This window comes from Grampus griseus, assembly GCF_964374135.1.
Source record: "Grampus griseus genome assembly, chromosome: 6".
Lineage (NCBI taxonomy): Eukaryota > Metazoa > Chordata > Mammalia > Artiodactyla > Delphinidae > Grampus > Grampus griseus.
In genome coordinates, this window is record NC_139000.1 from 26,962,080 (window position 1) to 26,989,681 (window position 27,602).

At 37.0% G+C, this 27,602-nt stretch overlaps 1 protein-coding gene across 3 annotated transcripts in view; it reads right to left on the reverse strand.

Moving 5' to 3' along the window:
• Window positions 1–12,102: 12,102 nt before the first annotated feature.
• Window positions 12,103–27,602, reverse strand: part of TMEM38B (transmembrane protein 38B) — a 110,571-nt gene continuing 95,071 nt past the window's right edge. For 2 of the 3 annotated variants that reach the window (XM_082656394.1, XM_082656392.1), the window contains exon 6: window positions 12,103–12,674. In XM_082656394.1, coding sequence (XP_082512520.1) covers window positions 12,459–12,674 — 216 coding nt within the window. In that variant the 3' untranslated portion in view covers window positions 12,103–12,458. Of the gene's footprint in view, window positions 12,675–21,347; window positions 21,518–27,602 lie in introns of all 3 variants that reach the window. The other variant, XM_082656393.1, reaches the window with a different exon arrangement.

Sequence of the window (27,602 nt, forward strand, 5' to 3'; positions counted from 1 at the left end):
AGGAAGGTGAAAGACGTGCACAACAAAAACTATAATATATTGCTGAAAGGAGTTAAAGAAGACATAAATAAATGGAAACACAATCTCCTGTTCATGGATTAGACGTTTTAGTATTGATGTCAATACTACCCAGTGATCTGCAAATTCAATGCAATCCCTGCCAAAATCTTGATTTTTTTTTTTTTTTTGAAAAAATAGAAAAACTCAGGACTTCCCTGGTGGCACAGTGGTTAAGACTCCATGCTCCCAATGCAGGAGGCCCGGGTTTGATCCCTGGTCAGGGAACTATATCCCACATGCATGATGCAACTAAGAGTTCACATGCCAAAACTAAGGAACCCACGTGCTGTAACTAAGAAGCTGGTGAGCCGCAACTAAGGAGCCCGCCTGCCACAACTAAGACCTGGCGCAACCAAACAAACAAATAAATATTAAAAAGAAAAACTCATCCTAAAATGTATATGGAATCTCAAGCAACCCCAAATAGCCAAAACAATTTTGAAAAAGAACAAAGCTGGAGTACTCACTTACTGATTTCAAAACTTGCTACAAAGCTACAGTAATCAAGAGTGTGATACTAGCAGAAAGACAGACATATACACCAACTGGATAGAAACGAGAGCCTAGAAATTAAAACTTACATATATGGTCAAATGATTTTTGACAAGGGTGCCAAGACCATTCAATGGTGAAGGAACAGTCTTCCCAACAAACGGTTCTGGGAAAACTGAATGGCCACATGCAATAGAAAAAAGCTGGAGCCTCCTAACCCTATACACAAATATTAACTCAAAGTGGATCCAAGGCCTAAATGTAACACCTAAAACTATAAAATTCTTAAAAGAAAACATAGGGCAAAAACTTCATGACATTGAATTTGGCAATTATTTCTTTAATAGGACACCAAAGGCAAAGGCAACAAAAGAAAAAATAAACAAACTGGACTTCATGATATTTTTTAAATGTGTGCATCAAAATATGAACAGAGTAAAAAGGCAACCCACAGAATGTGACAGAATACTTGCAAGTCATATATCTGATAAAGGATTAATACACCGAATATATAGAGAACTCCTAAAAACTCAATGACAGAAAAAAAATAAAGAACCACCAAATTAAAACATGAACAAATGCAAAAAAAAAAATATTTCTGCAAAGACGACATACAAATGGCCAATAAGCTCAGGAAAAAGATGTTCAACATCACTAATCATTTGGGAAATGCAAATCAAACTACAATGAGGGGCTTCCCTAGTGGCGCAGTGGTTGAGAGTCTGCCTGCCGATGCAGGGGACACGGGTTCGTGCCCCGGTCCGGGAAGATGCCACATGCCGCAGAGCGGCTGGGCCCGTGAGCCATGGCCGCTGAGCCTGCGCGTCTGGAGCCTGTGCTCCACAACGGGAGAGGCCACAACAGAGAGAGGCCCGCGTACCGCAAAAAAAACCAAACAAAAAACAAAACTACAATGAGATGCTACATCACACTGATTAGGATGCTACTATCAAAAAAATAAATAAATAATCTGTTGATGAGGGTGTGGAGAAATTGGAACACTTATGGACCATTGTTGGGAGTGTAAGGTGGTACAGGCAGTGTGGAAAACATTACAGCAGATCCTCAAAAAATTAAAAATAGAATTACCATATGACCCAGAAATTCCACTTCTGGGTATATACCCAAAAGAACTGACAGCAGGATCTCAAAGAGATATTTGTGCATCCATGTTCATAGCAGCACTCTTCACAATAGCTAAGATGTGGAAGAAACCCAAGTACCCACTGAGAGATGAATGGATAAGCAAACTGTGGTATATACACACAATGGAATATTATTCAGCCTTAGAAAGACAGGAAGTTCTGACATGTGCTTCAACATAGATGAACGTTGAGGACATTACGCTAAGTGAAAGAAGCCAGTCACAAAAAAGACAAATACTGTATGATTCCATTTATATAAGGTACTTAGAGTAATCAAAATCATAGAGACAGAAAGTAGAGTCATGGCTTCCAGGGGTTAGGAAAGAGGGGAATAGGGAGTTATTGTTTAACGGGTATAGAATTTCAGTTTTACAAGTTATGAAGATGGATGGTGGTGATAATTGCACATTATTAATGTATTTAATACCACTGAACTGTACAATTAAAAATGACTAAGATGGTAAATATTGTTTTGTGTACTTTGCCATAATTTTTAAAAATGAGGGAATTCCAATTTCCAGTTCCACATGTGGGAGCTTGAAAGTCACCACTCTGTCCTAACAACAAGTAAAAAGCGGAATAGACTGAAAAATCAAAAACTCTTCTTGGATCCATGAGAAGGGAAGGCACAGGGTAAACCACTGCCCCCAAGAATGCAGAGACGAACAGGCGAATGGAGGGACTTGCAGTATACAGGAGCAGAGACTCACCAGCGGAAAACACCAATTAAACCAGTGCCAGCTGGGAAATCCTGAACCGTAACTGATGAATTGCCGAAGGCTGAGTGCAGACAACACTAAGAGTTAAAAACTGCAGAGGGACCTAGTCATAAGTTGTCCCCCACAATATTGTGAGACTTAACCTGCAGAACCTCGATTAGGTTCCCATAGTAAATATTGGAGAAAAATCCCCTTACAGCAAGGGGCTTACAGCAAGGGGCTGGGGGGGTGGGGGGAGGAACCATTTTGAAATAAGAACACTCTTTCCTTAACAAGATCTGCCCTAAGAGGAATATAACCAGAGCCTAAACTTATAGGGTATCATCAGAGCCTAACTGACCCGGGGAAGGGAAATACCCAATTTCAGCCCCCTCTAGCCATCCTATCAAACTGAGAAACACTTATGAAGTTCACAGTCCTGAGGCACAGGCTCACTAAAAGACTGAGACCTAATCATAAATCTACAAAATGCTTCCCCTCCCCCCCCACCTCACCACCACATTCCTAAAAGCCAATTTACAGCAGTTCCTTTTACTCAATACATGATGTCTGGCTCTCAAGAAAAAATTAGAAGGCATACCAAAAGTCAAAAAATACAATTTGAAGAAACAGAGCCAGCATAAAAACGAGACATGGAAGGGATGCAGGAATTATTAGACTGGGAATTTAAAATAACTATGATTAACATGCTAAGGGCTATAATGGATAAAGTTGACAAAATGCCAGAACTGATGGGCAAGCAATGTAAGCAGAGATATAAAAATCCTAAGAAAGAACAACAACAAAAAATGCGACAGATCAAAAACACAGAAATAACAGAAATGAAGACTGCCTTTGAAGAACCTATTTAGAAGACTGGGCATGGCTGAGGAAGGAATCTGAGTTAGTGGATATATCAATAGAATCCTCAAAAACCAAAAAGCAAAGAGAATAAAGACTGAAAAAAAGGATCAGAATATCCAAGGACTGTGGGGAAACAACAAAAGCTATAACATACATGTAATGGGAATACTAGAAGGAGAAGAAAGAGAAAAAGGGACAGAAGAAATACTTGAAGTAATAATTACTGAGAATTTAGCCAGGTTAATGTCAGACACCAAACCATAGACTCAGGAAGCTCAGAGAATACCAGTTAAATGCAGGAAAAAAAAAAAAAAAAAAAAGCCCTCAAAAAAATCTGCAGAGTTAGGCCTATCATTTTCAAAATAGAGAAAATCAAAGATAAAGAAAGAATCCTCAAAGAGGCCAGTGGGAAAAAACACCGTAACTATAGAGGAATAAAGATAAGAATTACATCTGACTTCTTAGAAACCATGTATGCAAGAGAGATGGAGTGACATATCTAAATGTTGAGAGAGGAAAAAAAACCAAAACACCAACCTGGACTTCTGTACCCTGAAAAATTTCCTTCAGAAGTAAAGGAAAATAATTTCTCAGATAAACAAAAATTGAGGAAATTTGTTGTCAGTAGATCTGCCTTGCAAGAAATGTTAAGATAACTTCTCTAGGGAGAAGGAAATAATACAGGTCGGAAACTCAGTCCATATAAAGAAAGGAAGAGCATTCAAGAAGGAATAGGTGAAAGTAAAATTTAAATCTCAATGAATTTGTTTAAATCCTAATTTTTAAAATTTCAATAAAGATTCCAGCTAGTTATTTTTGCAGAAATTGACAAGATAATGCCAAAATTTATATGGAAACAAATGGGGCCAAGGATAGATAAGAAAACTGTGAAAAAAGATCAAAGTGGAAGGATTTACTCTACTGGATATTAAGATTTATACAGCTACTGTAGTTAAGCCAATGCATGTATAGCACATATGCAGATAGAATAATATAACAAACAGGGTCCAAAGCATTTTAATGCACATATGGATCTCTGATTTATGACAAAGTGGCACTTTTCAATAAATGATGGTGGACCAACTTGATATCCATAGAGAAAAAGAAAAAAAAAAGAAAAATTGACCCCTTGCTCACATCATACAAAAAAATAAATTTTCAGGTGGAATACAGATCTTAGAATAAGCTAAATACAGCTTCTAGAGTATAGGAAAATACCTTTATGACCTTGGGATAGGGAAAGGTTTCTTAAATAAGATAAAAAAGGCATTAATCAATCATAAAGGGAACATTGTTAAATTGGACTACATTAAAATTCATAATTTATGTTCGTGGTACTAAACTATTAAGAGAGTAAAAATGCAAGCTGACAGTGTGGAAGAACATATTTGCAATCCAAGGAACCGCCAAGGAGTTCATATCCAAAGTACCCATTTACACACACACACAAGCACATAGACACGACCCTATACCCAAACACAAGGACAGACAACCCAACAGAAAAAAATGGGCAAGAAACTGGAACAGACACTTTGCAAAAGAGTATATCCAAATGGCCAATAAGCTTATTCAAAAAGTGTTCAACTTCATTAGTTATCAGGGAAAAACAAATTTTAAAACACAAGATACTATTATACCCTCACCAGAATTGTTAAATTTAAAAGATAGAGAATACCTCACATTGGTAAGGAAGTGGGGGAACTGGAACTCTCACACACTGCTGGTGGGAGTGCAAATTAAGCCAACTATCTTGGAAAACTTTTTGGATCTACAAAAGGTGAGTGTGTTCATACCCCATGACCCAGCACTTTAACTCCTAAGAATGTAAGGAACAAAAATATGTGTACCTGGGTACCTTGGTACCTGTACCAAGACATGCAAAAGAATATTTTCATAGCCTCAAACTAAGAACAATCTAAATCTCTATCAACACAATGGATTGGTTACACAAATTGAGTATATATAGTCATACAATGCAATATTGGCAATGAAAATGAGTGAATTATAAGTTATACAAAGTACCTTGGATGAATCTCACAAACATAATATGTACAAAATAAGCCAGACACCAGGATAAACAGTCTAATTCCAATTACATAAAATTCAAAAACAGTCAAAACCAACAACTAGTATTAGAAGTCAGGATATTGGTTACCTTTGAGAAGGGAAGAATAGTGATTAGAAAAGGAAAAATGCTAATGTTTCATTTCTTGAGCTGGGTTGTGGTTGCATGGCTATGTTCTCTTTGTGATCATTTAACAAGACAAACGCATGATTTGTGCACTTTCCTAAATGGTATATATCAATTAAAAATTTAAATGCAAACCTGAGGTTATTTTGAAGAAATATTAGTTTCTAACAAAGGTTACTTGCCTTGCTAGTTCGCTTTCATCCCTGACTGAACTTCTGTCTCCTTTAGGTAATGGAGCTCCTTCTGAGGGAATTATCCAGTAAGAGTTTAAATGTGTGTTTTCATTTCTCTTCTACAGTGGGCGTCAGCTGCATTTTGATACAGTCAAGGACTAAAAGTCACCTTGAAGCAAACCTTCCTCTTTCTGCAAAGAATCCCTTCAGTGGGCTCCTGTCCTTGGACAGAGGCTTAGCAAAACTACCAGTATTTTGAATGACATTAAATACGATCTCTTGTGGAGGTAGTCAGTCACCAAGAAGGAAGCAGGAATAAGGGGTTCCAGGTTTGTGTGCTACAAGGTAGTATTAAGTGAAACAAAGAGAATCGATTGCTAAGAGGTCTGTTAGAAATTAAAACACCTCAGTGGCATATGAAACAGGATGACTGTCCCTCTCTAAACAACTGCCGTGCAAGAACTTCACACTGGCAGTCTTGCTGGCAGCTAAAGATTTGGCCTCTGCCACCTTACTTCAGACCTGATTCTTGGGGGTAACTGTGCCAGCACAAAAAGCACTTGTTCCCCCTGGAGGCTTTTTTGAGGAGTCTCATCTTCCAAGGAAATACTCAGCCTTATTCCTGCTGCCCCAGCGTTTTGCCCCAACCTACCACCCGTTCACTCAGATCATGGCCACCTCCGAGGTGCGACCATCAACTCAACTTGTGCCATTGCCACTGCCCTGGGCTGGTCTAGAATCCCATGGATTTGGTTTGGACAGGGATTGGAAATGAAAGATTCTGGACAGTTTTGGCTTCAAGTCTCCTTTACAAAGAGCAACACATTGCTCAAGATAAGGAGGCAGGGCCAAACCTGAAGCCTCTTGAACACATAACCACTTTAGAGGGAGACAGAAGGGTTTTAAAAGATGGTGTTCAAATGGATTTAATTACCACAAAACTTATCATAATACATACTCTCAATCAGAGGGAAATATAATGTGAGCTTCTGAAAACTTGTATTCAACTGAGAACATGAAAGATCAGACACAGAAGGTGAATGCGATCATCGGCATAGCAGTGCGGTGATAGCAATGATACAATTACTTAAGTGCATGAGTCAGAATGCCACACAGAGTGACTCAGCTCCTCCATAATAATACCATTATATCACCACAGCATAACAATAAAATAAAACACAGTAACGGTGTAATGAGGAGAGCAGACTTCTGAACTTCCTGTCTTACTGGCTTGTGGTATTTAAATATTATACATAAAAAATGACTAGGGCACATTATTCTTCACTCCAAACTGCAGAACTCTGGTTTTATCTGTAAATTAACTAGACTCTTCTCTGTAAAATAATGTTTCAAACACATTTTCATATACATTATCTTATTTTCAAAACAGTCCTTTAAGGTCATGGCAAAGACAGCAATGTGTCCTCTAACATGAATTGCTCTTTCCTCAGTAATATAACCCCCAAAACATCAGCTGCTCAAAATAAAGACTATAACATGCTGTTTCATTAATTTTTGTTATTCATATTTTTACAAAATGCATGCATTTTTCCTTAGGTTTGAGCCTTATATAATTCTCCCCAGCTGTATAATTCAACATTTTTTAACTGAATAAGTTGAATCATTTTCCAAGCATACCATTAGTCCTTTGAATTTTTCCTGTCACTTACACAGGCTTTCATTATACCGAATATCCTTTGCAAATTTAATCAAGATATTATGTACTTCTTCTCACATCTCATTAAGATGTCAATATAACAACGTTGCTTATCAGCCACTGTACCCTATTCCTTTCACTTCATATTATTCTCAAGAAAGGTTTCAGTCTACAGTCTACTTTTACTGAGATTAGGCTGAATTTTTAAGTCAAACTTTACATTACATAAAATATTTATAAAAATACAAATATTCATTATCAACTTTATTCTCTTTACTAATACAACTCTACAGGGGTAAAAATACATCTGAAGTTACTTTGTCTGGCAGGAGTCTCCCCCACTTCCTCTTCCCCATAGCAAACCACAATCCCACCATACAAATTGCTTATTTTTTTATCCCAATTAAATCTTAATTCTCTTTATCAAATGTAGGAAGAACGCAATAGTTTTCAACTTCAATTCAGTGTGCCACTTTGTACTGTCATGGAATATCAGATAGTCAGCCATGTAAATTAAGCTGTACTCATTTTCATACCCGATCACTGGTCCACATTTTGTCACCACAAAGATGCAGTTGGATTATATATTTCAATATGGACCACTACCTTCCCAACCAATCCCACACCTAGACTGAGCTTAGAAGATATTTTATTTCGTTCTAAATATATTTTGTTGTCACATTCTTATTCACCATCTCTTTTAAACATCAGAGTTGTGATAAACCAAGGACAAGCCTACATACAGAAACTCCCTAAATAGACATACAGGAAAAAAAGTCTTCAATTCCTATAATGTATTACCTTTAGCACAAGCACAGAAAAAGTGACCACATATATACGATGTGCAGTGACCTTTTGAGAAGCAGAACAAAAAATTAGGCCTGAGCGACTTGTTGAGTAACATAATCATTACTTTACATAGTAGCATAAGGTGTTTCTCTCTTAAGTGTTTCTCAGAATAAAACTAGGCACTCCTATATTATTTGGGGTTCCTTGATGGGCAAATATATTTATGACTTGGAGGTAGGAAAAAGTTTCTTAAGACACAGAAAACAATAACTGTAAAATAAAATCCTGGGAAATTAGACTTCTTTGAAATTAAAAATGTGTGCTCATTAAACGACATCATTATAAAAATGAAGAGGTAATCCACAGTCCAGAAAGACAATATGTACAAAACACCTATTTAACAAAGAATGGCTATCCAAGATACATGAAGAACTGCTACTACTTAATAATAAAAAGACAAATCCAAGATAATATGGGCACTGGTCTGAAGAGACACTTTACTGAGGGAGATACACAAATGGCCAATAAGAACACACTCAAAAAAGTGCTCTGCACCACTAATCATCAGGGAAATGCAAATTAAAACCTTAAAAACTACAAACCACCCATTGGAAATGGACAAAATTAAAATGTTTGACAACAATAATCCTTGACAAGAATGTAGAGCAACTGGAACTCTCATACATTGTTGTGAAGTATAAAATGGTACAACCACTTTGGAAAAGAGGTCTAGTGGTTTTTTTACAACTAAACATAATTCTACTCCTAGGTATTTGCTCAAGAGAAATAAAAAAACATGTTCCCCAAAAGAACTGTACAAAAATGTTCATAGTAGCTTATTCAGAATATCCCAAACTAGAAACAGCCCTGATGTGCATCAATAGGATAAACACACTGCAACATATTCATATAGTACAATGCTACCAAGGAATTAAAAAGGAATGAACTCATGATAAATACAACATAAATTTCAAAAACATTATGTCGTTTGAAAGAAGTCTTATACCGAAGAGAATATATTGCATGATTTTATTTCTATTCAGTTGTGGGGGAGGGTGTGAATTAACTAGAAAGGAACTTCCTGAGGCACTGGCAATCTTCTACCTCTTGATAGGATTTTAGGCTGTACAGTTGTATGTATTTGCCAACTCTTTAAATATACACTTACAACTTATGCATTTCATTGTATGTGAATTTTACCTTAAAAAAAGAACAAACTGTGGAAACAAAAATAAATTCTATCAAAGAAATATGTCTGTTAAAAACTACAAGTGTGAAACTGTACTAAATAAGAAAAATAAATTAAGTAATTTTTGGAAAAAAGTACATAATCTAAGTCAAGTATATGAAGAAACAGAATGACCCTTGCACTTAACACAGACGTCTGCCCGGCCTGCCCCACCCACTTCCTTCAGGTCTCTGGTAAAATACAATTTTAACAGAAAGGCCTTTTCTAACTCCTAATTAACAAGTACCTCCAATTCTCACTTTCTATCCTTGTGTCCTGCTTAATATATATGCATAACCTGTAGTATTACCACAAGAACACATCTCTTTGCTTACTGTATGTCTCACCACCAGTAAAATGTAAACACCAAGAAAGCAGGGGGGGAAAGAGGGTATTCTTGTATACGTTATTCCATTTCTAACATATCACTCAATTGCAACCAACTTGTGATCTGAGGTAGATTTTAATGGAATGATGTAGGCCTCATAGGAATAAGACCAAAAAATACACTACAGAGGGAACGTCTCCCCTATTCTCTCCACTTTTTGGTCTCTGCCTACAAGAAACCTGGAATTTCCACTGAAATCCACTCACTCTACATTATCTGGTCCCTCTCCAGCCCTTGCACACTCAGCAAGGAAGTGTGACTAATCTGATAAATCAGAGTTTGATATTAATTTGGCCATATTTTACTTGAGGCTGAGATCACTGAGTTAGCCAGCCCATGTTCTTGCCACCTTCTTGTCTCCTTTTATTTATTTATTTTTACATCTTTATTGGAGTACAATTGCTTTACAATGGTGTGTTAGCTTCTGCTTTATAACAAAGTGAAGCAGTTATACATATACATATGTTCCCATATCTCTTCCCTCTTGCGTCTCCCTCCCTCCCACCCTCCCTATCCCACCCTCCCTATCCCACCCCTCCAGGCAGTCACAAAGCACCTAGCTGATCTCCCTGTGCTATGCGGGTGCTTCCCACTAGCTATCTACCTTACGTTTGGTAGTGTATATACGTCCATGCCTCTCTCTCGCTTTGTCACAGCTCACCCTTCCCCCTCCCTATATCAAGTCCATTCTCTAGTATTTAACGAGACCTACCAGATCTTGACTTTCTCAGTGCCACCTATGACTGTGTGAAGCAGGCCCACAGGCTTCATTCATGCTACACTGTTGGGTAAGGAGTCTAACAATCTGCTTCACGAATCCAGTCAGGTCTCTGCAGGCAGCATGAATATATTAAGGGTGGGCGGTTTCAAACCTAAGCCATGTCCTCCAGTACAGCTTTTTCCTAAAAACCTTGAATTAAAGGTTATAGGATACTTGCACAGATTAATAAAAGTTTGTTCCATAAAGGTTGTACATCTCATTTGGACAGTAATCACTGAATATATATCATATATCAGTCGAAAGGCCAAAGGAGTTATAAACTCCTAAATCAAGAAAAACAGAAAAAACATAAAAATGATAAAATATTCCATTGGTGCTAAATAACTTAGTTTAATAAATCTGTCTTTAATACAAGTGTAAAATAAGATTCCTAACATTTCAACTACAGTTAAACCCAAACTTCAAAACTAAGTCAGTAATTAGCAACATGTTAACTGTGAAAAGTTTTTAACTACAAGAGTGTCAAATGCAATACAGAACTCTTAAATATTTAATGCCTTCTGTCAGAATATTAAAAATAAACTTCTTAGCATCCCAAGGCTATCACAGGTCCTCCCCCCCAAAAAAATTTTTTTAACAAAAGTATAATCCCTGCTGGTGTTTATATTTGTTAAAATTTTTAAAAATCAAGACTTCTAACTTGAATATGATTTGAGTAGTTCTATACCATCCAAAGATGCCTGATACATACTAACTTTGTGCAGGCTCATGGTCTCAGTAGAAGAAATCATGTCAGTCACAAAGTTTTAAAATTATAACTGGGCTTTTAAACTACAAAATAAAATAAGAAAATCTAACATGATTTTAGTACCTTTTCTTCTTTTAATTATTTTTGCCAATAAGGTATCAAATTTCACTTCATCATTCTTCATTCAAATAGACTACTACCATACAAGATTTTAGTTTGTTTCTTCTTAATTAGGTGGTTGTTATCAAATGCCCGAGGACAATTCTCATTAGAGCTGAGCATTTTTACATAAGGGTAACTAGTTTTAATTTAAAATAAAACTAAAAATATATGTACATGTACATTAAAATATAACCTACGTAAACTAGTAAGAGACATTCAACTAGAAAACTGAAAAGTACCCATTAAAAAGAAGACAAAGGTGAAATTTTTAAATTGAAATAATACTTAAGAATATATGAAATGCTGAGAAGAATAATTTCTCCTACAGTTAAAACAAATGTGTTTCAAGGAGAGAGAAAAAAATAAGCTCCTCAAAACTTGCAAAGCAAAACATGGACTTAGTAACTTATTAAAAACTATACCCCTGATTTTCTTTTGAGAAAAAAGAAATAGTTTAAACAAGGGCATGAAACACACTTAAGATTAAGACTAATAATACTCTGCTCTCACTGAAAAATACTACTAGAAAAAAATTAAATAAAATTTCAGATATTTCCATTTAATGGGGGCAAAATATACAATGTTTATTTCTGAAATATAAGCTAATAATTTATTTTCATTCATAATATAAAGTGATTTAGGTAAAGTTTACTTTTCTTAGTACTCAAAATTAAACAGGAATTGTTTTTCATATCTAAGAATTATAATGGTAATGTGTAATAAAAGTTTAATTTTGCTAAACTAAAGCTCAAATAGATTCAAATAAAAAACATGTATGAAAATATCTAGATTAAACAATAAAACTTTAATTTTTGTTATTTTGCAATGACAGTAGGTTTACTTTTTCTAACATTCAAAAACACTAGGCTTTTATCAAGATAAAATTGTTTTAAAAATCACAATAGAATCTTTTATATATAACTTAGAAAAACCATTTCACATGATACACTCATAACACTCAGGAAATTACAATCCAGAAAGGGAGAGTCTCCCTGAAACAGAAAGAAGTTCTTTCTCTTTGTCACCTCCAATCCTTATATATAATCTTTATTTTACATCATTTACATAGAAATATTTATCACAATCTGACAGGTAGATAAGACAAAGAAAATTTTTTGCCTTCTGAAGTTCATCAAGTAAATTTACTTAGTCTTTTTAGTATGCTTCTTATGAACTTTATCTGAAGCATCAGCTATAGGTTTTGAGGTCGATGAACCAGTACCACTGAGAGACGAGTTTGTTCCACTTCTCTTTTCACATGATGAAAACAGCTGCTGCCAGCCAAACAGCATCCAACTCAATGTATCCTCAAAAAAAGCAAAAGGCATAAAAGCAGTCTCTGTAAGCATCATGGTTATCTGAAAAAAAAAGTTCAATTTTGAATTTAAATACAAATGTTTTCTGTTTCCTAAAAATGAGAGGGGAAAGTGAAAAAGAAGAAAATATTCAAAACGCTTTTTTTTTTATTGAGGTATAACTGACATATAACATTATACTAGTTTCAGGTGTACAAAATGATTCGGTATCTGCATATATTATGAAATAACCACCACAATAAGTCTAGTTAACATCCATCACCATACACAGCACACAAAAATTTTTTTATGTGATGAGAATTTTTAAGATCTACTCTCTTAGCAACTTTCAAATATGCAATACAGTATTACAATAGTTACCATGCTATACGTTACCCACTGATGACTTATTTGTTTATAACTGGAAGTTTGAACTTTTTGACTCCTTTTAACCCATGTCACCAAGCCTCGTCACCACCCCCCCAATCCACTTCTGGCAACCACTCATCTGTTCTCTGTATCTATGAGCTTGCGTTTTTTTAAATTTTAGATTCCACACATAAATGAGATCATACTGTATTTGTCTTTGTCTCATTTTTTTCACCAGGCATAATGCCCTGGTTATGATGTTAGCTGTGGGCTTGTCATATATAGCCTCTATTATGTTGAGGTACATTCCCTCTACACCCACTTTGTTAAGAGTTTTTATTGTAAATGGATGCTGAATTCTGTCAAATGCTTTTTCTGCATCTATTGAGATTATATGATTTTTATCCTTCGTTTTGTTAATGTGATATATGACATTGATTGATTTGCAGATGATGAACCATCCTTGCATCCCTGGAATCAATCCCACTTGATCACGATGTATAATCTTTTTAATGTATTGTTGAATTTAGTTTGCTAATATTTTGTTGGGGGTTTTTGCATCTATGCCCATCAGGGATATTGCCCTATAATTTTCTTTTCTTGTGGCATCCTTGTCTGGTTTTGGTTTCATGGTAATGTTGGCCTTGTAAGATGAGTTTGGAAGCATTCCCTCATCTTTAATTTTTGAAAGAGTTTGAGAAGGATTGGTATTAATTCTTGTAATGTTTGGTAGAATTCACCAGCAAAACTGTCTGGTCCTGCATTTTTATTTGTTGGGAAGTTTCTGATCACTGATACAATCTCCTTACTGGTAACTGGTCTGTTCAGATTTTCTATTTCTTTGTGATTCAGTCTTGACAGGTTGTATGTTTCTAGAAGTATGTCCATTTCTTCTAGGTTGTCCACGTTGTTGGCATATAACAGTCTCAATCCCTTGCATTTTCGTGGTATCAGTTGTAACGTCTCTTCTTTCATTTCTGATTTTATCCACCTGAGTTCTCTTGTTTTCTTTCTTGGTGAGTCTAACTGAAGGTTTGTTAATTTTGTTTATCTTTTCAAAGAACCAACTCTTAGTTTGGTCTTTTCTATTGTCCTTTTAGTCTGTATTTCATTTATTTCTGCTCTATGTTATTTCCTTCCTTCCATTAACTTTGGGCTTCATTTGTTCTTTTTCTAGTTCTTTAAGGTATAAAGTTAAGTTATTTGAGATTTTTCTCATTTCTTGAGGTAGGCATTTATTGCTATGAACTTCCCTCTTAAAACTACGTCTGCTGCATCCCATAAGATTGCAATGTTGTATTTCCATTTTTGTCTCAAGGTATTTTTTTGATTTCTCTGTTATTTCTTCACTGACCCACTGGTTGTTCTATAGCATTATGTTTAATTCCCACATGTTTGTGATTTTTCCAGTTTTCTTCCTAGTAAACAATTTCCAGTTTCATACTATTCTAGCTAAGATTCTTGATATGATTTTCATCTTCTTAAATTTATTAATACTTGTTTTATGACCTAACATATGATGAATCCTGGAGAATATTCCATGTGTGCTTTAGAAGAATATGTATTCTGTTGCTTTTGGATGGAATGTCCTGTCTATATCTTTAGTTAAGTCTATCTAGTCTAATATGTCCTTTGGGGCAATGTTTCCTTCTTGATTCTTTGTCTAGTGATCTATCCATTGTTGTAAGTGAGGGGACTTCAATAAGTCCCCTACTATTATTGTTTTGCTCTCTATTTCTCTCTTTATGTCTGTTAATATTTGCTTTATATATGTATGTTGGTACATAAATATTTGCAAATGTCATATATCCTCTTATTAGAAATGACCGCTTTATCATTATGTAACGCCCTTCTAATTAGTCTTTGTTTTAAAGTCTGTTTTGTTTGATATAAGTATAGCTATCCCAACTTTCTTTGGGCTTCCATTTGCATGGAATATATTTTTCCATCCCTTCACTTTCAGTCTATTTCTCTCTTCACATCTGCAGTGAGTCTCTTGCAGGCAGCATATAGATGGGTCTTATTTTTTTTTTATCCATTCAGCTACTCTTCTGAATAGAGAATTCAGTCAATTTACATTTAAAGTAATTAATAAGTATGCACTTATTTTCATTTTGTTAATTGTTTTCTGGCTGTTTTGTAGTTCCTCTCTGATCCTTTCTTCTTCCCTTGCTCACTTCCATTATGGCTTGATGACTTTCTCTAGTGCAATGCTTAGATTACTTTCTTGTTTTCTTTTGTGTATATACTACAGGTTTTTGCTCTGTAGTTATCATATTTTCATATAACAACTTATGTTAGTGACAGTCTATTTTAAGTTGATAATAACTTAAGTATAAATGCATTTTAATGTTCTATATTTTTACTCTCCCCCTCAATGTTTTTTTGTTTTTGATGTTACATTTTACATCTTTTTATCTTGTGTGTATCCCTTAATTATTGTAGTTACAGTTATTTTTACTACTTTTGTCTTTTACCATTCATACTAACTTTATAAGTGATTAATCCACTACCTTTACTATATATTAACCCTTACCAGTGAGATTTATATTTTCATATTTTTTCTTGTTACTAATTAGCATCCTTTCCTTTCAGCCTAAAGAAGTCCTTTTAACATTTTGTGTAAGGTCAATTTAGTGGTGATAAGCTCTAGCTTTTGCTTGTCTGGAAAAATTCTTTCTCTCTCCTCTAATTCTGGATGTAACTGCCGGGTGGAGTAACTTAGGTTGGGAGTTTTTTTCCTTCAGTGCTTTGCATATATCATGCCACTCCATTCTGGCCTGCAAAGTTTCTACTGGAAGTATCTGCTCATAGTCTTATGGGGGTTCCTTTATACATAACACACTGTTTTTCCATTGCTACTTTTAAGAATCTCTCTTTGTCTTAAACTTTTGACATTTTAACTATAATGTGTCTTGGTGGGATTTCTTTGGGGGTCCCTGTATGTGGAACTCTCTGGGCTTCCTGGATCTGCAGGTTTGTTTCCTTCCCCCAGATTAGGGAAGTTTTCAGCCATTCTTTCTTCAAATAATTTTTCTGCCCCTTTCTCTCTCTTCTTTCCTTCTGGGAGCCCTGTTATGTGAATGTCAGTCCTCCTGATGTTGTCCCATAAGTTCCTTAAGCTATCTCCACTTTCTTTCATTCTTTTTCCTTTTTGCAGCTCTGATTGGGTGAGTTCCACTGCCTGGTCTTCAAGTTCACTGATCCTTTTTGCTGCTTCTAGTCTGCTGTTGAACCCCCCCTAGTAAATTTTTTAGTTCAGTTATTCTATTCTTCAGCTCTGTGACTTCTATCTAGTACTTTCTTATATTTCCTATTTTCTTTGTTGGAGTTCTCACTGTGTTCAATATGCATTCTTAATTTAATCTTCAGCAGAAGCAAATTAAGTTAGGTTCTGGAAAAAAAATCTGTTCTCTATAAGTTTACACTTAATTAATGGAAAAGAACATAACTCATTAACAATAATACAAAATACCACATTTTTGAGTGTCAAATGAGCAGCATAAGCAAAAAAATACATTTAGTATTGAAAGGAAATAAGATAAAATATCATTTACAGTCTACACCAAATGACCAAGAATACCTATTAATACTATGCACTTAACATGTGCCAGAACTGTGATAAGTGTCTTGTATTACCTTATTCTCTTTAAATGTAATCCAAAAACTACTCACAATATTACTCTCATCATAGAGATGTGGAACTGAGGTTCTGACAGGTTAAGTAACTTGCTCAAAGTCACAGAGCTAATAAGTGGTTAAGCACTTAGGAACACTCAGATTTTGAGTCTGATCACTAAATACACTGCAGTCTATCATTATCTAAAGTCACAGACTTCCAGTAAATTGTAGAATCCTGCCAGTATGAGGGACTGTAGTAAGTCTCTAGCCATCCAATTTTTTCCATATATATTTATATATATAAGCAACTGAGACACTGAGAGATAGAATGGAGTGCTACCAATCTTTTATCTGGCAAAATGTATAGTGTTCAGAGATGTTTAGATTTGCTCAAGAAATTATACTGGTGCCAAAATGAATCTGGGACAATGTTATGGACTAGAATGGTTCCCAAAAGCCCATGAATTTCCAAGAGGCAATTCCTCCAGCAGGTCGCAGATAATGAATCAAACTAGATATTTTTGGAATTAAATTTCATAAGAGGTCCCTACATAATCAGCTTTCCTGAGGACAATGGAAACAAGAGTAAATTCTTATTATCTGCAATATAGTCTAGGTAGTGGGGAGTTGGAGACAAAGTGGGTGTCCATCACAAGAGGAATGGATAAGTGAAATGTATACTGTGTAATTGTTAAAAATAATAAATCGTAAAGTTATACGGAAAAATTCTTAAAATATACTGTTAGGTGAAAATGAGACAAAGAACAAAAGCTATAACGTACTATCATTTATTTAAATTTAAAAATGTATGCACACAGCATTGTGAATGTACTAAACATCACTGAATTGTATAAACAGCTGATTTTGTTATGCCAATTTGACCACAATAAAAATAAACAAATAACAAATAAACCTTTTTTTAATGCATGCACATAAACTACAGGCCAGCCATGACTAAATAGCTTATATCAGACTCAGTATCTCAACAAAATCAACATAAAAGATACAAATACATAAAACAACTGTAAAAAGACACTGGAGAACAACCAATACAGGTATAACCTGGTGGGGTTATGATCCCTAAAAGAAAGGAAGTTGAACAAAGTGAACTCCACATTTACCCTGGCTTTTTCTTTTAAGGACATGTGTCAATTCACAGCATAGGGAAATGAAATGCAGAAGTCCCAAATGGGTTAAAGGGACAGAGGCTGGAGTCTGAGAAGGCCAAAGCGTCTAGCACTTGAGAGCAATAACAGCTCAAAGAGGAGTGAACCACATTAAGTAAGCCCCCAAGTCCATGCGTAGTCTGTGCTGGAGGAGTTTACCAATGCTAAACTGTGCAAACATAGAAACAGATTTCAAAAACCTAGCAGAGCGCAACAGCTGGGAGGCCAAAGAGCTGAGCAGCCCACTGCTTGGTTCTGGGAAGACAGGTTGGAGTTCAAAGCCAGGCAAGGTGGACCTGCCCAGGGGTACACCTCAGGCTTAAAGTGAGACCCCAAAAGGGTCACATTCTAGAAGGGCAAATCTGAAACAGAACAGCACTAACAAAGCCTAAAATCCACAGGATTAAAATAATCTGCTTGTGTGTTACCCCTGGCTGCCAAAAGAATGTTGAATGTGATCCCTGCCCTCAAAAATCTTACAGACTAGCCAGAGACAGGCAAGTAAATCTGTAATTACAAAACCGTAAAGAGTAAGTGCAGTAATGGAGGTTTGCCCAGAAACGTTAAGTAAGGGATATGGATTTAGAAGTCATTACCGTACAAGTAAAATGTAAAGGCATGACTTAGAATGTAATCACCTGGAGAGAATATAGAGCGAGAAGAGTCCAAATATAATGTTAACCTCCAAGTTTATACCATTACTGGTTAATATCTAAGAAGAATTTCTTTAGATTAAATTATTCTTTAGAATAAATAGTTACAATGAGATGTATTAGCATAATTATCCTGGTCATAGCTTGACTTCATGGACGGCCAACAAAAATCAAAAGAATTCAGGTCAAACAATGGTCCACTGTCAGGAAAACAGCAATGTCTTTTTACAAAATCCAAAAGAGATGAGTGTCAGGATCTAAAGTACTTCCTGAGAACATGAACTATACTAAGTATTTTTCAAGTCGAGTTTTAATAGAATCTCCACTCCCAGTAGACTCATCACTCAGCTAAGGAGTATGGCTGGCATCATAAATTACTGCTGAGATAGACTTACGAGGTCCATGGATGGATTTCTGTGAATTCAGCCTCTTCTTAGGGTTTATTCAATAAGGTGACACAAATATAATGGTGACAAATGGAATGAACCCTTATTCTTCTATAAATAAAATATAAAACTGTCTCCTTATTCAGCAAACTATTAAAAGAAAAAGCATATTACCTAAATTAAACAGCATTTGACTTCATAGTCTCTTGCTTAAAAAGGGAGGTAAACCAAAGAATGTAGAAGCCCTAATCTGACATTTAAACATATCTTAAAATAAAAATTAATTCCAGTAAAGAAATTGTTTGAGCTCTGCCACATTTTTTTTAACATCTTGCAGTATAATTGCTTTGCATTGTTGTGTTAGTTTCTGTATAACAAAGTGAATCAGCTATACACACACTTATATCCCCATATCCCCTCCCTCTTGTGTCTCCCTCCCATCCTCCTTATCCCACCTCTCTAGGTGGTCACAAAGCACCGAGCTGATCTCTCTGTGCAATGCTGCTGCTTCCCACTAGCTATCTATTTTATATTTGGTAGTGTATATATGTCCATGCCACTCTCTCACTTCGTCCCAGCTTACCCCTCCCCATCCCCGTGTCCTTAAGTCCATTCTCTATGTCTGGGTCTTTATTCCTGTCCTGCCCCTAGGTTCTTCATAACCATTTTTTTTAGATTCCGTATATATGTGTGAGCATGCGGTATTTGTTTTTCTCTTCCTGACTTACTTCACTCTATATGACAGACTCTAGGTCCATCCACCTCACTACAAATAACTCAATTTCATTTCTTTTTATGGCTGAGTAATATTCCTTTGTATATATGTGCCACATCTTCTTTATCCATTCATCTGTCGATGGACACTTAGGTTGCTTCCATGTCCTGGCTACTGTAAATAGTGCTGCAATGAACATTGTGGTACATGTTTCTTTTTGAATTATGGTTTTCTCAAGGTATATGCCCAGTAGAGGGATTGCTGGGTCATATGATAGTTCTATCCTTAGTTTTTTAAGGAACCTCCATACTGTTCTCCATAGTGGCTGTATCAATTTACATTCCCACCAACAGTGCAAGAGGGTTCCCTTTTCTCCACACCCTCTCCAGCATTTATTGTTTGTACATTTTTTGATGATGGCCATTCTGACCCATGTGAGGTGAAACCTCATTGTAGTTTTGATTAGCATTTCTCTAATGATTAGTGATGTTGAGCATCCTTTCATGTGTTTGCTGGCAATCTGTATACCTTCTTTGGAGAAATGTCTATTTAGGTCTTCCGTTCATTTTTGGATTGGGTTGTTTGTTTTTTTGATATTGAGCTGCATGAGCTGCTTGTATATTTTGGAGATTAATCCTTTGTCAGTTGCTTCATTTGCAAATATTTTCTCTCATTCTGAGGGTTGTCTTTGCATCTTGTTTATGGTTTCCTTTGCTGTGCAAAAGCTTTTAAGTTTCATTAGGTCCCATTTGTTTATTTTTGTTTTTATTTCCATTTCTCTAGGAGGTGAGTCAAAAAAGGATCTTGCCGTGATTTATGTCATAGAGTGTTCTGCCTATGTTTTCCTCTAAGAGTTTTAGAGTGTCTGGCCTTACATTTAGGTTTAAGCCCAGGTTTATCTCTGGGCTTTCTATCCTGTTCCATTGATCTATATTTCTGTTTTTGTGCCAGTACCATACTGTCTTGATTACTGTAGCTTTGTAGTATAGTCTGAAGTCAGGGAGCCTGATTCCTCCAGCTCCGTTTTTCTTTCTCAAGATTGCTTTGGCACATTATTTTTATAATATCTCATGTTATATCATTTCAGAATATTCCCAGAAAAATGTGACCTAAACTATAAGTTCCTCAAGGCACAAACAGTACTCATGTACTTTTATATCCTGTATAGTGCATAGCAATGAAAGTATAATGAATGAACATAACTTCTACCTCATATGAATAATTCAAAGACTATTACAATGTATCTATATAAGCAAAATTTGCATAATTAATCTTTCTCTCCACCCAGAACATACTTCTTCCTGCCTCCATCTGCCTAAATCCAAACAATCCTTTGCAGGGCAACTGCGAAGTGTCTACTCCATTAAGCCTCCCCCAGTGCCCTCCAATAATTAACTTCTGGTACATGGCATATTCAGCCTGGTTTTCTGGTTACTCTATGCTTTCTTCATTGGTGATATCACACACTCAGACATTAATAATTATTAACCTAAATGACTGTCAAACAAATCTTCAGATCCTCATTTTTATAAATGTCTTCAATAAGTTGGTTAAATCAACTGTTCATCTGGTAGTATAGTCTTAGATAAATAAGTATGAGAGAATTAAATACAAAGAGACCTATGAAAGAGCATTTTACTCATTTATCAGTTAGTCAACAAATATATATTAAAAATCTACTACATGCACCAGACAGAATGCTAGGGATACAGTGCTGAATAAAACAAACTTAGTCCGTATCCTCATAAAGTTTAAAAGTACAATGCCTCATATTTCTTTTTAGACAATAACTTTTTTTTTTTTTTTTCGGTACGTTGGCCTCTCACCATTGTGGCCTCTCCCGTTGCGGAGCACAGGCTCCGGACACGCAGGCTCAGCGGCCATGGTTCACGGGCCCAGCCGCTCCGCGGCATGTGGATCCTCCCAGACCGGGGCACGAACCCATGTCCCCTGCATCGGCAGGCGGACTCCCAACCACTGCGCCACCAGGGAAGGCCTAGACAATAACATATTGAAGACAGAGTCTGTGTCTTATTCAAAGTTTACATGTCCAACTGTATCCCCCGAAAGGGCCTAATACCATTGTCCCTCATTCATGTATTCAACAAAATACTATCTGAATACACCTCTCAACAGCATGCAGCATAACTGACCAGTCCATCCTTCTTAACACCATCTCCTGGTTTTTAACAGCTTCTTTCCCATTTCTCATTCTGGATCTTCCCTATCTAAATATTAGAAAATCTCATGACTCTGTACTCTCTCCTGTCTCACTCTATGCTTTTGTCCCTATGTAATATAACTGCCACCCTAAGTTAATTTATAAACTGAATATAATCTCAATAAAAATACCAACAAATTTTATTATGGAGTTAGACAAACTGCCAATAAAGTTCGTATCAATATGCAAAAAAAGCTGGGAAAAAACCTGAAAATAAACAAACATGCCAGAATATCCAGGTAAGACTGAAAAAGTGCCCAGTTCTCTCTCCATACAGGATACGCAGCCAGACTTTAATTTTTGCCAATCTGATGAGAAATGATATCTGAGTGTAATTTTCATTAATATATTCCCAAATGAGCGTCACATGTTTTCATATGTTTAAGGGACATCATATCTTTGTTGTGTGAATTGTCTGTTGATAAACTTCTTTCAATTTTTTATTAGGTTTTTAATCCTTTATCCCTTAATTTTTCTTAACAGTTCAAGAATGTTTATGAACTGCTGAATGAATATTCAGGGTTCTGCTAGAGATATTTTTTACTTTTTAAGGCTAAAATCTTATTATGAAATATTTCTTAGAGATAAAAAGTATTTGGAATAGAGGAGTTTTTTTCAATTTTTTTTATTGAAGTATAGTTGATTTCTTATGTCGTGTTAGCTTCAGGTGTACAGCTCAGTGATTCAGTTTCTCATATTTTTATATATATATGTGTGTGTGTAGATATATGTGTGTGTGTGTGTGTGTGTGTATTCTTTTTCAGATTCTTTTCTCTAACAGGTATTACAAAGTATTGAGTATAGTTCCCTGTTCCATACAGTAGGTCCTTCCTGGTTATCTTATTTATATATAGCAGTGTGTATATGTTAAACGTAAAAGCTTTTGTGCAGCAAAGGAAACCATAAACAAAACAAAAAGACAACCTAAGGACTTGAGAGAAACTATTTGCAAATGAGGCACTAACAAGGGATTCATCTTCAAAATATACAAACACCTCATACAGCTCAATATCAGAAAAACAAACAAACCAATCAAAAAATGGGCAGAAGTCTACAAAGACATTTCTCCAAAGGAAACATACAGATGGCCAACAGGCATATGAAAAAATGCTCCATATTGCTAATTATCAGAGAAATGCAAATCAAAACTAAAATAAGGTATCATCTCACACCATTCAGAATGGCCATCATCAAAAAGTCTACAAATAATAAATGCTAGAGAGGGTGTGGCAAAAAAGGAACCGTCCTACACTGCTGGTGGGAATGTAAATTGGTACAGCCACAATGGAGAGCAGTATGGAGGTGCCTTAAAAACTAAAAATAGAGAGGAGCTTCAAGATGGCAGAAGAGTAAGACACGGAGATCACCTTCCTCCCCACAAATACATCAGAAATATATCTACATGTGGAACAACTCCTACAGAACACCTACTGAACGCTGGCAGAAGACCTCAGACCTCCCAAAAGGCAAGAAACTCCCCACATACCTGGGTAGGGTAAAAGAAAAAAAAGAGACAAAGAATAGGGACAGGACCTGCACCAGTGGGAGGGAGCTGTGAAGGAGGAAAGGTTTCCACACACTAGGAAGCCCCTTCGCGGGCGGAGACTGCCAGTGGCAGAGGGGGGGAGCTTCAGAGCCACGGAGGAGAGCGCAGCAACAGGGCTTCGGAGGGCAAAGCGGAGAGATTCCTTTAGAGAGGATCGGTGCCGACCAGCACTCACCAGCCTGAGAAGTTTGTCTACTCACCCGCCGGGACGGGTTGGGGCTGGGAGCTGAGGCTCGGGCTTCAGAGGTCAGATCCCAGGGAGAGGACTGGGGTTGGCAGCTTGAACACAGCCTGAAGGGGATAGTGCGCCACAGCTAGCCGGGAGGGGGAGGGAGTCTGGGAAAAAGTCTGGAGCTGCCGAAGAGGCAAGAGACTTTTTCTTGCATCTTTTGTTTCCTGGTGCGCGAGGAGAGGGGATTAAGAGCGCTGCTTAAAGGAGCTCCAGAGATGGGCGCGAGCCACGGCTATCAGCATGGACCCCAGAGACGGGCATGAGACGCTAAGGCTGCTGCTGCAGCCACCAAGAAGCCTGTGTGCAAGCACAGGTCACTATCCACACAACCTCCTCCGCCCCGGGAGCCTGCGCAGCCCGCCACTGCCAGGGTCCCAGGATCCAGGGACAACTTCCCCAGGAGAACGCACGGCGCGCCTCAGGCTGGTGCAACATCCTGCTGGCCTCTGCCGCCACAGGCTCGCTCCGTATACCGCACCGTTACTAACCCCCTCCCCCCACACCACCTGAGTGAGCCAGAGCCCCCGAATCAGCTGCTCCTTTAACCCCGTCCTGTCTGAGTGAAGGACAGACGCCCTCAGGCAACCTACACGCAGAGACGGGTCCAAATCGAAAGCTGAACCCCAGGAGCTGTGCGAAAAAAGAAGACTAAGGGAAATCTCTCCCAGCAGCCTCAGGAGCAGCGGATTAAATCTCCACAATCAACTTGATGCACCCTGCATCTCTGGAATACCTGAATAGACAACGAATCATCCCAAACTGAGGAGGTGGACTTTGAGAGCAACGATATATATATATATATACATATATATATATATATATATATATTTTCCCTTTTTCTCTTTTTGTGTGTGTGTGTGTGTGTATGCTTCTGTGTGTGATTTTGTCTGTATAGCTTTGCTTTTACCATTTGTCCTAGGGTTCTGTCTGTCGGGTTTTTTTTTTTTTTATTACTTAAAAAATTTTCTTTTTTTTTTTTTTTTTTTTTGGCGGTACGCGGGCCTCTCACTGTTGTGGGCTCTCCCGTTGCAGAGCACAGGCTCCAGACACGCAGGCTCAGCGGCCACGGCTCAGGGGCCCAGCCACTTGCGGCATGTGGGATCTTCCTGGACCAGGGCACTAACCCGTGTCCCCTACATTGGCAGGCGGACTCTCAACCACTGCGCCACCAGGGAGGTCCAAAAAATTTCTATTCTTCATAATTAGTTTTTATTTTTTATTGTAATAACTTTATTTCATTTTATTTTAACTTCTTTCTTTCTTTTCTCCCTTTTATTCTGAGCCGTGTGGAGGACAGGCTCTTGGTGCTCCAGCCAGGCATCAGGGCTGTGCCACTGAGGTGGGAGAGCCAACTTCAGGACACTGGTCCACAAGAGACCTCCCAGCTGCACGTAATATCAAACAGCGAAAATTTCCCAGAGATCTCCATCTCAACGCCAAGACCCAGCTCCACTCAACGACCAGCAAGCTACAGTGCTGGACACCCCATGCCAAACAACTAGCAAGACAGGAACACAACCCCATCCATTAGCACAGAGGCTGCGTAAAATCATAATAAGGTCACAGACACCCCAAAACACAACACCAGACGTGGACCTGCCCACCAGAAAGACAAGATCCAGCCTCATCCACCAGAACACAGGCACTAGTCCCCTCCACCAGGAAGCCTACACAACCCACTGAACCAACCTTAGCCACTGGGGACAGACACCAAAAACAACGGAAACTATGAACCAGCAGCCTGCGAAAAGGAGACCCCAAACACAGTAAGTTAAGCAAACTGAGAAGACAGAGAAACACAGAGCAGATGAAGGAGCAAGATAAAAACCCACCAGACCTAACAAATGAAGAGGAAATAGGCAGTCTACCTGAAAAAGAATTCAGAATAATGATAGTAAAGATGATCCAAAATCTTGGAAATGGAATGGAGAAAATACAAGAAACGTTTAACAAGGATCTAAAAGAACTAAACAGCAAACAAACAGAGATGAACAACACAATAAATGAAATTAAAAATTCTCTAGAAGGGATCAATAGCAGAATAACTGAGGCAGAAGAACGGATAAGAGACCTGGAAGATGAAATACTGGAAACAACTACTGCAGAGCAAAATAAAGAAAAAAGAATGAAAAGAACTAAGGACAGTCTCAGAGACCTCTGAGACAACAATAAACACACCAACATTCGAATTATAGGGGTCCCAGAAGAAGAAGAGAAAAAGAAAGGGACTGAGAAAATATCTCAAGAGATTATAGTTGATAACTTCCCTAATATGGGAAAGGAAATAGTTAATCAAGTCCAGGAAGCACAGAGAGTCCCATACAGGATAAATCCAAGGAAAAACACGCCAAGAAACATATCAATCAAACTATCGAAAATTAAATACAAAGAACAAATATTAAAAGCAGCAAGGGAAAAACAACAAGTAACACATAAGGGAATCCCCATAAGGCTTACAGCTGATCTTTCAGCAGAAACTCTCCAAGCCAGAAGGGAGTGGCAGGACATATTTAAAGTGATGAAGGAGAAAAACCTACAACCAAGATTACTCTGCCCAGCAAGGATCTCATTCAGATTTGACGGAAAAATTGAAAGCTTTACAGACAAGCAAAAGTTAAGAGAATTCAGCACCACCAAACCAGCTTTACAACAAATGCTAAAAGAACTTCTCTAGGCAGGAAACACAAGAGAAGGAAAAGACCTACAATAACAAACCCAAAACAATTACAAAAATGGGAATAGGAACATACATATTGATAATTATCTTAAATGTAAATGGATTAAATGCTCCAACCAAAAGACACAAACTAGCTGAATGGATACAGAAACAAGACCCGTATATATGCTGTCTACAAGAGACCCACTTCAGACCTAGGGACACATACAGACTGAAAGTGAGGGGATGGAAAAAGCTATTCCATGCAAATGGAAATCAAAAGAAAGCTGGAATAGCAATTCTCATATCAGACAAAATAGACTTTAAAACAAAGACTATTACAAGAGACAAAGAAGGACACTACATAATGATCAAGGGATCAGTTCAAGAAGATATAACAATTGTAAATATTTATGCACACAACATAGGAGCACCTCAATATATAAGGCAAATACTAACAGCCATAAAAGGGGAAAACGACAGTAACACAATCATAGTAGGGGACTTTAACACCCCACTTTCACCAATGCACAGATCATCCAAAATGAAAATAAATAAGGAAACACAAGCTTTAAATGATACATTAAACAAGATGGACTTAATTGATATTTATAGGACATTCCATCCAAAAACAACAGAATACACATTCTTCTCAAGTGCTCCTGGAAGATTCTCCAGGATAGAGCATATCTTGGGTCACAAATCAAGCCTTGGTAAATTTAAGAAAATTGAAAGTTTATCAAGTATCTTTTCCAACCACGACGCTATGAGACTAGATATCAATTACAGGAAAAAATCTGTAAGGAATACAAACACATGGAGGCTAAACAACACACTTCTTAATAACCAAGAGATCACTGAAGAAATCAAAGAGGAAATCAGAAAATACCTAGAAACAAACGACAATGAAAACGCAACGACCCAAAACCTATGGGATGCAGCAAAAGCAGTTCTAAGAGGGAACTTTATAGCTATAAAAGCCCACCTTAAGAAACAAGAAACATCTCAAATAAACAACCTTATCTTACACCTAATGCAATTAGAGAAGGAAGAACAAAGAAAACCCAAAGTTAGCAGAAGGAAAGAAATCATACAGATCAGAAATAAATGAAAAAGAAATGAAGGAAACGATAGCAAAGATCAATAAAACTAAAAGCTGGTTCTTTGAGAAGATAGACAAAATTGATAAACCATTAGCCAGACTCATCAAGAAAAAAAGGGAAAAGACTCAAATCAATAGAATTAGAAATGAAAAAGGAGATGTAACAATTGACACTGCAGAAATACAAAGCATCATGAGAGATTACTACAAGCAACTATATGCCAATAAAATGGATAACCTGGAAGAAATGGACAAAATCTTAGAAAAGCACAACCTTCCAAGACTGAACCAGGAAGAAATAGAAAATATGAACAGACCAATCAC